This window comes from Opisthorchis viverrini (genome assembly GCF_000715545.1).
Source record: "Opisthorchis viverrini unplaced genomic scaffold opera_v5_2, whole genome shotgun sequence".
NCBI lineage: Eukaryota > Metazoa > Platyhelminthes > Trematoda > Opisthorchiida > Opisthorchiidae > Opisthorchis > Opisthorchis viverrini.
The window spans coordinates 1,244,655-1,261,720 of record NW_008751658.1 but is presented as its reverse complement, the minus strand read 5'-3'; the positions used below and the strand labels follow the sequence as shown (position 1 = coordinate 1,261,720).

The 17,066-nt window shown below is 42.5% G+C and overlaps 2 protein-coding genes across 2 annotated transcripts in view; both read left to right on the top strand.

The window, feature by feature from the left end:
- The window catches only part of T265_00192 (hypothetical protein), a gene marked incomplete at both ends in the record, with an annotated part of 36,677 nt that extends 34,298 nt beyond the window's left edge, over positions 1 to 2,379 (top strand). The window contains 2 exons of the mRNA XM_009163900.1: positions 605 to 721; positions 1,588 to 2,379. Of these exons, the coding sequence (XP_009162164.1) occupies positions 605 to 721; positions 1,588 to 1,977 (507 nt within the window). The remainder of the gene's footprint in view (positions 1 to 604; positions 722 to 1,587) is intronic.
- A 10,137-nt stretch (positions 2,380 to 12,516) lies between these two features.
- Positions 12,517 to 17,066, top strand: part of T265_12474 (hypothetical protein) — a gene marked incomplete at both ends in the record, with an annotated part of 7,611 nt that continues 3,061 nt past the window's right edge. The window contains 2 exons of the mRNA XM_009163998.1: positions 12,517 to 12,591; positions 16,951 to 16,978. Of these exons, the coding sequence (XP_009162262.1) occupies positions 12,517 to 12,591; positions 16,951 to 16,978 (103 nt within the window). The remainder of the gene's footprint in view (positions 12,592 to 16,950; positions 16,979 to 17,066) is intronic.

Below are 17,066 nucleotides of genomic sequence, written 5' to 3'. Positions count from 1 at the left end.
AGCCTCGTCAACGTCTTGTACTTCTCTGTCGTTGGTGCCCGCCACAGAATGATGCTTTAATCTTCCCTGGATTATCAATATACTACAGAAAATAGTGTGTGCAACAAAAGTGGCTCTAATTTTTTGGTGCAGAAACGCCATAGTGGCTAATCGTCCAGACAGGTGTAGGTGTCGAACAATGTCGCCATTTGATGTTTCCATCTTAGAGAATGAACACAAGAGTCCACAGCACATGGTATATTTCCCACAATATAACCAACTTTGTCCCGATTAGGTCTGAAGAATTTCGTCTGATTGACCTGTTTCATTGTTCTTATAATACCTCTTGCCTGTTTCGGCCAAGGACACGATGACCATGCACGTCTATTTCTAATATGTTGATTTTGTCCTGTGTATCATTGGCTTAGATGAATCAAATTCTAAACATTCCCGTTCTCTGGCCCATTCACAATTTTTAGAGTTTGCAGAGATAATGTCGCTCACTCGACCATTTACATATCTGATAATGTTCAGGGCATGTTGGTCAGTCGACTTCGTATGTTTTATCCATCCCCGACCAACTTTTTTCTGCCACAATTTTCTTTTCACGTTTGCTCAACTGTAGACGATATGGAGCGAATACTTGACCAAGAACTTCCACATATTTTTCGCTGCCGCCGTTTTGCTGATGCAACGCAAGGTTTTCATGGACCGAAATTATGATGCAAACAGTATTTTAAAGGTAATTTGGTACCGTTGGTATGTTGTGTGACTATGGAATACTTCCTCGATTTTGTTGCGTGTGCCACTCATCGGTAATATCCTTAATTTAAACTGGTTGTGAGAAATCCGGTGTCTGTGCGAACTAACAGTTTTTTGTCCGATCGGTGTGGATTAATCAGTTTTTCGCTGGTGCCACCCGTTAATTGATGCCTACCGCTGTAGTCAACCTCGAAACTGACAAGCATGGCTTCTGGATATTGCTTCTGGTATTGATGAGCACCAAGCATATTCATAAAAGTATCAGTTTTGCGGCATTATTCATTAGTGACCTGCCCAAACCTTCGTTTAGCGACCGAATGCTTTCAATGTTTTGATGGGTTTACTCGGCTGAGGTGAGCTGAAAATCATATCACGACTTTGTATACCTTAGGTCCAACTGCGCGCAAAAAAGACTGCCAGTGCCCGTCACTTGTAGTCCTAGAGTAATCACTGTTTACGATGCTATGCGTCACGAAGCCCTATCTTTGTACATGCAATAAGCAGCTTCCGCTGTAAACCAGGTTGTACTATGTACACTGTTGTACAAAACATGCACATCTATGAAATGTAGCTTACACCTCTAGCTTGTTTCTAGCCCGACTTGTATGAGATAAAAAAAAACTCAACCCTTGTGCTGTGCTCCTACAAGGTAGTAGCGAATTCCGACGGTGAACCGAATGCTTGCCGACTTACCGTCTTATTTGGTCGCATAACGCTGGTTGCCACGGCAGTGTTTGTGTTCCGTGTTCTACTCATCTTCCTACGTCTTTGGTAGTCATTTTTACTGTCAGGCAGTTTCATTTTGCTTCCCTATTCTTATTGCCTAATATCGTTTCACTCTCTCAGCACGTAAACGAACTGTCGTTCAACATCACTCTGGAGCCTGCGCTCAACTGTGCAACTGCTTACATCCTTCAATTAGATCAGGTGATCAACCTTTTGACTCCAGCCGTTCGTGCCATTATACAAGGTCCATCATTGTCCACATCTGTACATTGCGCACACCACAAGACTGGCAGCGCGTCTCTCCTTGAAGACACCTCACCAAAACTTGACTGTACTTGGGGACTATTGAACGAGGAACTAGAAGATCTGATGGCTAGTGATGTGCCTGAACCTACTTCCAGTGAACCGCCTCCCAGCTTAATGATTCCCATCCCTCCCTGCACTTCTTCTAAACCGTTCCACTTGCCGATAGACGAGCAACAGCCTTCTGCACCGAATTCATTTGTGTAATTCCGTTATATTTTGGTCGTACTTTATTACATCTACGCCAGTCTTACGGTTAATCACCGTGTTTATCATGAACACTGGCAATTTTAACTGGCGTACTCTTTATGGAGGTGTTTGCATTAACTTTCCCTTCCTTGACCGATTCACCGTTATCTCTTTTCGTTTCTGTAAAAGTACTTCATTTTCGCTCCACACATATTATCTACTTGCTGTGATCGTCGCCCTGACTAAGAACTCCTCTCAACCGGACCTCCTCGTATGTGACCATATAGCGACAGCCTTCTTGTTTATATGTTTATGAACTTAGTTCAACCTTTTTATCCATTTTAATTCCCTGCTTTTGATTGAATAGTAAGGTTGTGCAAGAAATAGGATTTGGACGTGGTTTGGGATACAATACTTGCCAAGTGAGGTTCAGGTGACTTTTGGTACTTGGACTTGGTAGTAGGAACGAAGGATATAGAAAAAAACACTTGCATCCCTCTGGGAAACGTCGGGGAATTCTGGGGTCTCTTCGCGATAGTGGTGCTTACTCGTAGAGGGATAGTCAGCAAGAATATTATCGCATGTTCTCTCCACAAGGGCAATCAAAAGTATATGTATATATGTGTGTATATGTGTATATGGATGTTGTTTAGCAGCTTTCATTAGGGAAGGGGAGCACTTTCCGCTTAGTCCTAGAAGAGTGATCCAGATATACAACGCCTTTCATATTCCCGACTCATACTAATGCACCATTTGAGCCCGTATAACAGTCGCCAGACGCATCATGTGGTTCCTGAAAATTAAAGAGACTTCGGTAAAGTGAACTGGAATAAAAACCATCAAACAGATGAATTTACCACGACGACTTATTCTTACACAACGACGAAAGCAATGATTATTGGGAACGCAAGAATTACCGGGTTGTACTCGCTGTGCGTCATCTTTACCTTTAATCGGTATTCTAGCCTGGAACTATTCCAGTCAGGCCTTTCGTTAAGTTCCTGAACCCTACATCTCTCATCTCTATGGCTATGAATTCTCCTACCCGTTAGGCTAGTTTCGCCTTCAACCACACGTTTGGAAGATACTTAACTGTTTTTGGACGGGAATGTTTCCCTTTGAAAAGAGTGACCTATAAATACTGTCATTTACGCACACACTTGGACAACGGTATTGTGTGTGCACTTCCACCGTGCTTTGTCCCAATATGAGGGTGCCATTTACTTTAGTCGGAGTACAAGCTTGGGGTATTCGTTTACGTTATTCAGTAACGGTTTGTTCCATGTACCAGTGTGCAGTGACCTGTCCCATAATTCCCTATCTGGATTTCATTTCTTAAGGAAGATTAGCATGTTTTGGGATGCTGAGACGACGCGTTTATGATTCGCACGCTGCATCACCAAGATGATTCGGATATCTAAACTTCACAACACTTATGAGCATTAAAATCAAGCTAGTGATGACTAGTCATCCGAACGTCATTGACTTAAGGTCACCTCACACCACCCATCTAATCCAAATTCGACCGGTTATACCTGAGCGATCGATGAAGCCACCAGATTTTGAGCCCATGCGTTCAGATTTTTCTGTGTTGAGCTGAAGTCGTTTTCCGCGTTTTACGGCTACTGGATCTCGCGTCTGCTGTTGTGGTTCTTCCAATCGCTATGTTGTCGAGACCATAAAAGAGTGCCACCGCTGTTTTTACTGTGTTGAACTCTGAACTGCACGAATGCTGCATTCAATGCCATGAGCCCTCACCATTGGTAATCCTGTATAGAGATACAGTCTTCCGTTTCCCTTCAAGTAAGACCACTGCTGCTTGGTCAAACGGGAGTTGGCATGAAAATTACGCCTGAGAGATCACTCCCCAACAGGATGATATCGTTCAGCAGTAGCACCCTTTCGGTGCCTTGCTGCCATATCAACGGAAGGAGGCACAGGGGCTAGGATACTGCCAGGTTACCCAAGCCTAGCCAGGAGCAGTCGAGATGCAGAGGTTGGGTACGGACCACGGACCCTCTGGACCGTAAGCTGGCACTTTAACCACCGAGCTATCTTCCCAACAACGACCAACCTAGATATCCACCAGGAGCGATTTTCCTTCCAAACGGAGAATCAGACGCTCAATATGTGCTTTGGCCCTTCTTATGTTAAGACACATGACTATCGTCAGTACATACCAGTATGTTTTCAACGTCGGTGAGGTTTTAAAACATGGTTTCAGCAATATCAACCTTAATTACTACAGATTCCTCGAAAGAAGACGTAGCAGAATTTTCACCATCCGTGATGAATTAGGCGGTAGATCACAGTCTATTATGGTAGTTTACCAGGATGTGGAAACCTGATAATGTACGAGAAGTCGAACCTAACATAAAAAATGCAGAAAAGTTGGAAGGTTAGTTATGTCACCCAACTGTTTCACTCATTGAGGATCATAATTTTTTGTAGGTTATCTACACTAAAATACTGACAGCTGAGTGCGTTTGAGTAACACTAATAGTCCGGTAGTGGTAAGTAGTGGACTATTCTGGTTTGTTTACGCACATTTGAGAACTGCGATTCACGGATATACTTCAAGTCCCCCTGCTAATTAACACCACTTCACACTGCATTCGTGAGGACGACTTTGAGTCAATAGATTTTGGGAAATACATGAAGTTTAGCGAGCCCCTGAAGGCGGTCTTTAAGGCTGGAACAACTTCCTACATCTTCATCTCTATGAAGCTTACTCGAAAGAATTACACACAGGAAATACCCATTTTGAATGTTTACCCCTGAAAGGAGGCATCTGTATACTTGCCCTCTCTAGACAATGTAATTCAAAAGACTTACTGAAAGTGGTCTCTTAATACGGAAGTGTTCTTCATAGGTTAAGCAAAGTATCGTTTGACTTCAGCTTCTGTAGACCCCAGCGATACGAAGTCGCAACCCCAAATATAGCTTAATGATTTCCACCATGCACACCAGTAACTTCACCTGTCCCCAAGAGGGGCCGTCCCAACCTAACACCATAGCCGTTTCATCTAATTAATCCTTGTTCTGTGCTGGTTCATGTGACCTCCTGTGGGACTCACGATGGGAAGTAATGTCACACAATATTCAAACACGATAAGCAGGTTGTGTGGTCTTTCTAGAAATGATTTATTCTTGAAGGGGATGCGCACCAAACCTTGGCGGATGGCAATACTGTTATGTACCAAGCACTTCAGAAGTTCTCTACCGGAAGATTATTCTACATCCACTATGGTTATTCCAGAGGTGCAGCACTACTTGAAACCCATTCATACTGAAGTCAACTTAGACCGGGGGGTGGGCGACATGGCTCAAGTGGTTAGAGCGCGAATTTACCGACCGGAAGGTCCGTGGTTCGAACCCGACATCTGCCTCTCGACTTCCCCTGTCTAGGCTTGGGCAACCTGACAGTATCCGCAACCCTCGTGCTTCCTTCGGGTGGTATGGCAGCTAGGCGTCGAAAGGGCGCTACAGCTGAACGATTATTATTTATTATTCAACTCAGACCTGTCCGACATCTGATATGGGCTTATCCTGAATGGATCTCTCTCTTTCAGTCATCTAAATTTATGTTCGATGGCTAACTAGGAGGTGGCTGCACGAGGACATCTGTATACGATCCCTCGACCAGTTGAATTAAATAACAAAAGCGCGCATAGAGGGTGCACATGTTCGCGGGATATTGTGTAGACTCTGTTGTTTTCCACGCTTCGCATAAGGTATGTTCGTCAGCCAAGTGTCCCGGCTAATCGGAACACTTCCATGGCTCATACAGGTACACCGCATGCATTTCACCTATCTGTATGGCAGTTGCTTAACCCTTGGTGGTTTGGCCAATCCATTTCACAGGTGAATTATCAAATTTTGCGTGCCGTTGAGCGACCTAATCGCTCTTAGTTCACCTACAAAAATCAATGGGTGTGAACATCCAAGAGCTAGACCAGATATTCCCACGATGTTTGTTCTCCCTGCATCCGGTCAGTACTTGAACCTCGCAGAAAGTGAGCTTCTTTTTGATATAAGAAGCGCCCCGTCTGCTGTCACGCACTGACAACATCCATTTAACAACAGAACTGTGGTAAGTGTTCGCTGTCGAAATAAAAAGCCTACAAAATTTCGCAAAATTCTGTTGAAAAGTTACTTTTTATGCCTTTCCTCAGGAACCTCAATGTTTGCAATCAATAGAGCCTTGCACCATGAAAGTGGATATATTGAGGTTATTTTTCAAGTCAACAGTTCTCTTCGTTTTAACTAACAATCAGCAAAGAAACTGATCGTAATGTTCATTTCCTTTCTCGCGAATATTTCCAGATACCGAAGCCACCAAAGTTGAGATTAGAGGATACACTCACGGCGATGATCGCCCCTTTCGTCGTCAGACCATCCCAACCGGAAACGTGCTTTGTTTAGGCTCTGGAATAGCCATCATTCTCCTACCAATGTACGCCACAGATTCATAGATTGACTTAGTGACACACGCGCACGACAACTAGCCACAGCAGTTCAAAATCTACTTGCACTGATTTTCAGAAAAGTTTGAGAAGAATTGGAGTTGTGAATAAGTCCCTAAGAAAGGGATTCAAACGTGAATAACAAGTATATGGCGGCAGCACCAAAAACGAATCGTCTGAAAATATTGATGTCTGTATTGTTGTATCTTTTATGCTAGATTTTCACCACATACACAAAGGAATACTTCTTCCCTTGCAGTAAGCTGAGCATTACTTGTTTCAGACCGTTGATATTCCTTTTTCACGAAAACAATGGCAACTTAAAATAAAACACGTAGTTGGCACACAAGCAAACAGCCCGTAGTTCACTGTAAATCTGTGTGGCTTTCGCGCACAATCACGTGGAATTTTCGCCTACCAGTCAGCGCATCAATGGGATATTATGAGCTGGGTGCTTATACATAAACTAAAGTAGTCGTTCTGCATGTTTCTGGGCTGAAACTAGGAAAGTAGTATGATCCATCACACTGGTTTCTAAAGTATGGCAGGATACAATTCGAAGAATAACTGCACATTTGTATGTCGCCCTGAAAATCATCAGTAGAAGAAGAAGGTTGGGTGAAAGTACGAGGTAAAACGGTGCTTTGAGGGACCTATATAACCGTCCGAACTTTGTGTACAGTGAACTGAAAGAAAGGTATCGAGTAAGTCAAATTAGGGATGAAAAGCAGTTAGCGGATTGAGGCCTATATGCCATTGTGTCTTTGTCAACAGTAACAGTATTGGATGGTGTCTAGAAAAGTGCATCTTTCACGAAAGTTCTCTTCGTCTCGGGCTGAAAGGATTCGTAAGACATCAGGATCATTTGGCGTTAGAAACAGCTTCCATGTTATGGGGCTTCAAGGAATGTGTCTTAGCCTATATGGTTCACCTGCTTGCGTACTACAGAATATTTGAAATGAGAAACTAAGTCTATTGCTTCTTCAATAAGACGTCAAATAACTAGGTTTGACTACTTTTCTCGGTCGGTTCAGATGGTTTTGCATCACATGTTCTGTTGTTGTCAATCGCCCAAATGTACGAACGCGATATTTGCTGCAATTCCGAGTGGAACTCTATTCTTTTCTTGTGAGAAACAATCGCAGTTGGCACGCTTGAATGTGGCCAAAATATCACTGAGTGCTTGCGTACCATGCAGCCATAGTTCAATGATGGGATATAGGATTTGGTGGTTTGTGGATCAGAAATCCTGAGTAGAATTAGCCAGTAAAAGCTATGTTCCGTAGAATTTCACCGAGTTACTTATCAGACACGCAATGAAATCTGCGGACCCCGAGAAGCTTTTCACACCCACTAAATATACTTGCTGGTCTGCCCGAAAGATGATGATTGCGCCCGCAGGATTTTCATGTGCTTCTCATTAAAAAACTGAGTGTTTTATCACATCGCAAACGACGCAAGTACGGAATGCCGCTCGATCACTTGACAGTGAAAACGAAACGAATAAATAGCCCTTTCAAATAGGTGGGCAACGTATACTTGCTGCAAAACCTCATGTGGAACTATGACAATATTTTAAGTACTCAAAACCAGTATATGGGAAATGAAACTATTTTGTAGCATAGAAATAAGTAGAATGAATTAGAAGTATAAACGAATAGAATGGTCTGTGCTAAAATTTTCGTCATTTTGTTCCTCATAACAGTTAGTGGTAAAAAGATAAGCCCTAGAAGGGGTACGACCGTGGAGTAAGAAACGTTGGCTCGATCTAAAAAGCGAGATGCCCGGGTAGAAATGCATGTATCTAAAAAGGTGTGGCTGACTGCAATGCAAGCCTGTGTAGAGTTAAGCTAACATTTTCGCCAGATAACACCACTTCATACGTAAAATAAAAAATTAGTGTTACATCATATTAAACACCCCCCCCCCCCCCCCCCGAAATCCATCTCTCGTCCAAGATTTGCTTCCAACGCAACACAAAGTTTGTCGTAGGACTCCACTGAGGGAACATTTAGTGCATTTTAAAGAAGTTTTTGTAATGAGTAAAAGACAAACGGTCGAAAGTGAATGACTCAACACCATCATTTTGGCCTTGTTTTGGCCTCGTTAAGCACATGTAATCCTGTAACGTACATAGGAGATATTAGTTGATATGCTGAACATCCACCTGACAGAATGTCGAGGCATCACTTCGGATACATACCAAGTTGCACAACTCGGACTGTAGAGTTCAGAGTGCCTCAGCGTCGCATCGTGTAGAGGGTGATGTGAATGAATAGAGTACTTACCAACCTAGAATTCCCACAAGACTGTAAATCTCTGAGCTTGTGCACTGCGCTGAAACATTTGAATGGTGTTTGGGAACTTGATGAGTTCTGAGTGGGATATTGATGATTATGCTGCCATCCATTAGGCGACCTACCAATGTTGGTATAATGCGCGGCTTGCAGACATAGCGAATATTATCCTCTATCCGAGCATCAACTGACAGCTTTAGGCTAAGTTTAGATATCAGATCACCACCGTCTTCTCATCTCAGGACATCTAACTTGAGTGAATGATATTGTGTGAGCTCAATTAATTACAGGGTACTCTGTACTTTTAAGCTCAGACGCACAGACCCATGGGAATAAGGCACTTAGTCTTTATTTAGCGATTTCCTGGTCATACTGTTAGGACTAGAAATGCACACAACAAGTACGAGAGGCAAATAATAATACCTTTGTGCAAAGGCTGCGATCCTGTTCAATGTGACCTAGCTGGCATTCGTTTTTCGAAGAATAACGTGCCATGTAGTAAGCTACGATTCGGGGGATGACATTAGGACTCACGTTAATATGGGTGAGGTTTTTACCTGGGCTTGACATCTTGTTCTTATTTATCAGTTATATCGTGTTCTCATTCCTGCGTATCGTTCACCAGTGAACAAAACGCTTGAGGTACAATGATTGTCGAACTCGCCAAGCGAAGTCGGCGTTTTTAAATTTTCTCCTCAGAAATATCAACATACGACTAACTGGGATAGAGTAGAACTAGTGTGGCCAAGTTGTATCTTGGGAAGTAACGGTAAAAAATTTCATGCGGTGCGCATTTATTCGGATGCTTGACGATAACTGATAACTTAGAAACCTAAAAGGGGGCTTACTCATACCCACCATATCGCCTGAAGGCCACATCAAATTTATGTCGCTTTTTTGGTTTATGTATTCACATTACATATAAGAAGAAAGTACGATGATATACTCCGAATATGAAGGCAACTGGGCTGACGAGAAGATTACAGCAATGAAAACAACGGGCACGTGGAACTACAGGTCTTGTTAATTTTTGAACGGCTAGAGGGGTTACAAGTGTTGAGATTACTTTGGCACCTCCTAGGTAGTTGTAGATAAAATGCCCACCGAATGAAAGATTCGTCTAGAAACATTGGATTGAGAGTGAATATTAGTTTCATACCTTCGCTGTTTAACTGAGAATATTTTTTGCGGTGGGGACGTCTTCACCCGCAATCCATATCTCGCCAGATAGTGGGCATTTCTCCCCGAGATTCAGACATCTGTTTGGACTACTCATCGTTAGAAAATTGCCTCATGGAAGAATCTGGGAGTCGTTGTGTTGCAGTGCCCATCTAATATAGAATCAACTCGGTCGCGAATGTAAAAGGGTTTTATCTACCTTCCAATCTACCATAATAGCGGCACCTCGTTCATCTGGTTGGTCGTGTTATTGGTTGCACATCCATCAACCAGGACTTCTATACTTCTACACTACTTTATTTGGGTTTTTCAGTCGATAGGCTGGATTGTCCTTTCACATGAGTGTCTCTAAATTTTCGTCGGCTCATCTTACGTTCAGTTCTCAGTCGACCAGTCTTCTTTCGTTAGACAAGACAGACCGTGCCACATTCATACGCGCCAATGAAGGACGCCTAATTATCGATTTTCTCCTTGCTACGACCTCTTAACCTAAGGCTTTGCCCCGGATTAGCTTCCAGCGACAGAGCAGATGTGCACTCGGATAACATTGACATTTTGCAGGTCAGCTGTTTCCAAGCCACGTTCATCTGATACCGGCATGTCATTATGCACTTAATCAAATAAGCAACGATACCATTTGTGGATTCAGCCATGTGGAACTGCTAGTTCGAACTAAGCATTTGTGGCAGTCGATATGGGATGTCTGGTCATCACTGTTTGTGCTTGAAACTCGCCTACTCGAACGGAATCAATGGTTGGAGTGGTGGATACACTGTTGCTTGTACACTCCGGAACTAAGGAAGTCTGACTTCAGAATTGAACCCAGTGATTATTTTAGGAGGCTTGCTGGGTGTGATTGATAGAGTTCTGTTTTTGTATTTTCTCAGCTCCAAGGCAGTTCTGTTATCGAGATGTTCTGCGGGAAATTTCCACAAAACATCTCTCTTTGGGCTGCTGTGAAACCGTCAACCGCCGTTAAAAATGTGCGACACTTTTGCGATAAGTGGATCATTTACGCTTTCATACTAGCTGTGTCAGACCGGCATAAAGTTAATGTTGTGAATAATTACCTCAAAAAGAACGTGAATTTCCTCTCAGGACGTCGTTTTCTTTCTCCCTGAACGTTGCGAGGTAATGCGAGAGTTTCCGTACAGTTTACTTTATTTTGGTAGTATGCTTCCTCTTGTTTATCGTTTTTGACACCTGCCCAGGGGAAAAATATTTCAGAAGTGTAGAACAAAATGACAACTGAAGAATAGACATTTTTTATTGGGACGTGATTGACATCTATGGCATCAGGTTGTCAATTGCATATGCTTACTTGTACCCTCAGTCGCAAGTTGCCGCATCAGGAAGCATTCCGAAAGCCAGGTAAAAACTGTTTGAAATGAGCACCACGTCTGACGTTATTCAGTCGCTGAGATTTAATAGAATATTATGATTTCCAAGCAAAGCGGTTACATCCTATAGGGTTGTTGAGCTAACTGAACTACCGAGAATGGAGATTTAACACTCATTCCACTCACGCATCAGCCAACGAANGATTCAGCCATGTGGAACTGCTAGTTCGACCTAAGACCTTGTGGCAGTCGATATGGGATGCCTGGTCATCACTGTTTGTGCTTGAAAGTCACCTACTCGAACGGACTCAATGGTTGGAGTGGTGGATACACTGTTGCCTGTACACTCCAGAACTAAGGAAGTCTGACTTCAGTGATTATTTTAGGAGGCTTGCTGGGTGTGATTGATAGAGTTCTGTTTTTGTATTTTCTCAGCTCCAAGGCAGTTCTGTTATCGAGATGTTCTGCGGGAAATTTCCACAAAACATCTCTCTTTGGGCTGCTGTGAAACCGTCAACCGCCGTTAAAAATGTGCGACACTTTTGCGATAAGTGGATCATTTACGCTTTCATACTAGCTGTGTCAGATCGGCATAAAGTTAATGTTGTGAATAATTACCTCACAAGGAACGTGAATTTCCCCTCAGGACGTCGTTTTCTTTTTCCCCCAACGTTGCCAGATAATGCGAGAGTTCGCTTTATTTTGGTAGTGTGCTTCCTCTTGTTTATCGTTTTTGACACCTGACCCAGGGAAAAATACTTCAGAAGTGTAGAACAAAATGACAACTGAAGAATAGACATTTTTTATTGGGACGTGATTGACATCTATGGCATCAGGTTGTCAATTGCATATGCTTACTTGTACCCTCAGTCGCAAGTTGCCGCATCAGGAAGCATTCCGAAAGCCAGGTAAAAACTGTTTGAAATGAGCACCACGTCTGACGTTATTCAGTCGCTGAGATTTAATAGAATATTATGATTTCCAAGCAAAGCGGTTAGATCCTATAGGGTTGTTGAGCAAACTGAACTACCGAGAATGGAGAATTTAGTAGATTTAACACTCATTCCACTCACGCATCAGCCAACGAAAGAATAAGTGTCTCCTGAATCTGTGTTCCACATCTTATCATCAGACGACAAAGAATCCAGAAACGAAAAACGATAACATACTATTCTAACATTTAACCTAATTGAAAGCCTTCGGTGATAAATGTACCAACTTAGAATGCTCGAATAATTTTCTGAGCCACCATTGCATTTAATTTAGGTTTACAGTAATGTACTACTCATAAGGTTGCTGAAAATCCGTCGACAGCCCACGACCGGTTTCGCCCTTCTTGGGGCTCATCAGGTAGGTGTAGTCCCCGGGTTTCCGTCAACCTTATGTTCTACCTGAAACCAAATTGCACGAAATTAGCGAATAGACACTCATTTGCAAACGAATTTGGTTTTTCGAGAGACTCACCTGGAACCCAGCTGAATCTCTCGTTTGTGATGTTCTCAGTTGCAGTGTATATTCGCTAAGGTTTGCAGTAGTTTTTGAAGGTATGCTCCTTGAATACGGCACCAAAGAAGCTATCTCGTCCAAGAGTTGTATTAGGAAGAGTAAATACAATTGGTGCTTGATCATTCATTGAATTGGGGATTCTTCAAATTATGCACTAGTTTCATCACTGTCTGCTTACATCTGTTCACATGTACTGTTGCGGGATACGTGGTAACTGGCAGGACAAATATTCATAGAATCAGCACAGCATGCCTTCTAGGAAATGACTTTTAGCACATAGTATTGCCGTTTTCATTTTCGCTTCCACGCTGTTCATGCAGCGGAGATTTATGTTTTATTCTTGAAATATCACGAAAGTTTGATCGATATTTGGTTACCGGTTATTCAGGACAACTACAGATGTTGATTCATCGCTGTAAACTGTCAGTGAGTCACTGGGGTTTGTGCTGTGAAGAAATCAGTTTCTGCGCTCAGCCACCTAAAAAGCATACAGAAAGTTGTTGTGCACTATGTAAAAACTGAAAACGGGACCCATGCCGATCTCAGAACTTCCGTATGGGACACTATGTACTCAGACATGAAGAAATCGGCTACCTCTGTGCTTGATTTCGGTTAATACCAGTCAAGTTTTTAAGCTAGGATTTTAACGGATGTTTACGACACTACAAAATAAAACACCCCCAATCGTACTATAGAATAATATGTGCATTCGGCGTTTACAGCAGACCTGACTGTGACGCCGTTCCGAACGATGTGGTTTTGTTCTTCGTCCTTTTTCTGCACGTACAAGTGGCTGACTGGTGGAACCATGTGGATCTAAGCGATCTCGCCTCATTCTGTCTGCCGTACGGAAACATGCTTAAACAAGCGTGGGACCAAACTGTTGTATATATGGGACAATGTTTATTCCGGTTGTGTAGGTCGTTTGTGTTCCGTGCTCGTTGCAACAATTTGGCAAAACTTGTTCATTTCTTTTTATATCCATCGCATGCACAGATCGAAATCATGCTGATGACATGGTTTACGTACGTTACGTTAACGTACGTTACGTACGTTAAACACTACCCTCCAGGGAATACTTCGAGTGCCATCGAAAGCATATGGCGCAAAGTGTTATCTAAAGAAGTTTAGTCTTTTGCACATTAGATGTGTGATGTTCGTTACCGCATCAGACAGCGCTGTTATTGGTTCATCGGATCAACAACTCCATTTCCCCACAACTTACCAGTTGAGATTTCGGTCGAGTTCCCGGACGTCTCATTTGCAAGGACACTCGTTAGCCATATGACACTGTTTCTGGAGCTTTTCTGCACTTATTGCTTAGCCTGCTTCGGTTTGTGCGTTAGTTCTGAGTGGATCTTCTGATATTCGCAGAGAGCGGTTTCTGGCACCGAATTTTGGAAGTGCGACCAATGACAGCTGGAAGTTTGTCGTGTTGACCAAATTACTTAGACTTCGTAAGTAATATACAGTAATTCAGTTACCGGCGGCAAATGGCCTTGGAACCGAGGCACCGTTGGCTCTTGCCGCCTCGGAAACCGACCAAGTTTTTGGTTTTCGAGGAGTCGAATGCTGCACTCATTGAGTAAACGTTGAATATGACAACTATTTAAGAGGTCTTTTCATGATGCAGTAGATGCGAAATAAAGACCATGATTCGACTCTGACTTAGCGATTTTCTCCTTGATTGGGAACAAGGCAATAATCAATTGATGTTTGTTCTTCGTATAGATCTGGGGTTCTTCAAGTAGTGCAGATTCATCGGAATTTCGGGGTTTCCGATACTGGAAGGGATGATTTGATTTCCTGTTTTGATTGTACAGTTTAGCCTTGTGTCTGCTTCTATTACTCAGCTATTAACAGGTCGCCCGACGAAATACAAAAGTTAGAAGGTGGAATTTTGACTTCCAGTTCTGATATGTTTAATGATAAGGCTTGGGTTTTCTGGAATGTTAATGCCATGAAAAATTGTAAACCGGTTCGTCTTCATTGGTAGATGACCACTCAGAAAACAAGATTGAAGTGTATTGGGTTTTCCTATATATTATATATATATATACATATATAATATCCCACTCTGTTGGAACTCCATTCAACAACTTCTACAGAGACACTTCATCAGCGCTAACTTAGCGTTCCACTGTGGGCAGGTCGTATAGCTAGTTACTCAATTAGAAAGTGTTCCATGCTATATCCAGTGTAGGCAGTTATACTTCAGTTCCAAATCTTGCAACGGAATTTTCCCGACTGAATACGGTTTTTGGTCCAGCTTCGAGGATCAGAAAACAATGAATATCCATCCAAATGTTTGAATAACGCAGTAGACTGGATTTCTTGTCCCTAACCCATCCGTGAACCTAACGCCTAATAGTTACATACACAGATTGCAAAGATCGCCACAGTAATGGACAGTCTTGAAGAATGAATCTGTGGAACCTTGTTATGTTCTCATTACTGTACGGTAGCCAAACCTGGGTACTGAACAAATGACATTATCGAGTACTTAACTTATGTCAGTTTTAGTGTAAGCACAAAAGGTTTCCGATCAAGTGAACAGCTGGAATCCCGACTACCGAAAATATCCTGCCAGCAAGCACTAATAGAGTCATTTTTAGTCTGGCATGAAGCTATCCGCACTAGTTAGGTTACCTGAGACTAATCACCAAAACTCGAATCCAAACCTGGTTGCAAGAACGGGGAGGGGATTCAATCAGGTTTGAAAAAACTAAGTCTGTGGCCAACAGAGGATCATGGAGAAAGTTTATTCACGTATTTCCCACGCACCACAGTGATGAAAAACCATATGCCATTGGGATGGCACTCAATCGCTCCAAAGGAACTTCCACCATATGGATGTTTACAACATACGGAAGCATGTGTCTAAGTAGGGTCGACCTTGAGGTCACCAGCATAATCTGCTCTACTTAAGTAACACATTAATTCTAGTGCTCCCCTTTTTGCAACGAGTACTCCCTAAATTAATTCTATCCCAGACATACCATATAGCTAATGGAATACCGTCAAATCATCCACAGTCATCCGAACAGCGAATTTATTGAAGACCCCGTGAAAAATTCGCACTGTACCGTACTGGAAAAGGTGTGGTAATATTTAACCTGAATCTGAAGGAATGAAAGGGTAACACTAGTACCTGACATACGTTCCAAGGAGATAGCACTGGCTTGTAGGTCATAGTTACAACATACTGATGAACGAATGGGAAGCGATTAATGGGCGTGATGCTAGACCATTTTGGCCAAACCATTTAAGCCTTTTTTCCGGGAAACAATCATTGGGTAGAGCATGAGAATAATGAGCGTCTATAAGTTTTTCGTGCTATATTTATATGCAGAATATATGCAAATATATGTACACATACAAATATGCTATTCTAAGAAACCCCATATTTTCTGCTTGTGTCATGCAGTTGTTTTAATATTGCTGTTTTGACAACACAGCTGTCTGATCTAAGTAGTCCCTTGTGTAACCAGGTATGATAGAGTGCGGATGGCGCGTGTTCATTCATATAAAAAAATGGCCAGATACACTGGTCGTCTCGGTGAATAAAAAAATTACCGTATCTTTGTTCCATAAGTTAGATACTCCTAGTGTTCTGTCTAGGGGAGCGAAAATTAGCGGTAGGCACAATCTCTGAATCTCTATCTTGCAGTATAAAATATAGGCATCACACGAACTGCATCTACTCGGACGTGGCTGTAGTTCAAGGTTACAGAGCACAAGCAAACAGTTTCAGGTACTTCAACTGCACAGTTATTTCCAAAGCAGCTCAATGACCTAATCATTGAGAGAGATCAGAGAACCACAATCGATCGTTTCGAGAAACAGTTTCTGGCTAACCCAGCTTAACTGTAACCCCAGTAGCTTTTCCTACATTAGTCGTCATGGGCCTGTTTTATTATCTCTTGGAATTGTGACCACATACTTTTGGCATTTCAAAAACATACAATAAGCATCCGCCACACCTTCCAGCCCGTTAGGTCACCATGTTTAACTGTGTTTATGATGTATCACTCTCACATTTATGTTCGTACCACCTTTGGTTCAGACGTGCTAGGTTGTTGTTTTCTGAGCACTGCCATTCACAGACCGCATATGTTGTGCCCATTGGTTCTCATCTAAATCTAGACGCGAAGATATCCAGCACATCCCTTCTTTTTTATTCATTCTCTTTATTTCCTTCAGCAAACGGAGATCCAACTTTCCCTTTCTAGTAAGCAGTGTCACATAAAGACCAGGAAAATTGGCTTCGGGTGTGAAGCAACTGGTAGTATCAAAGCCGAAGCGCATAAGGGGGGGGG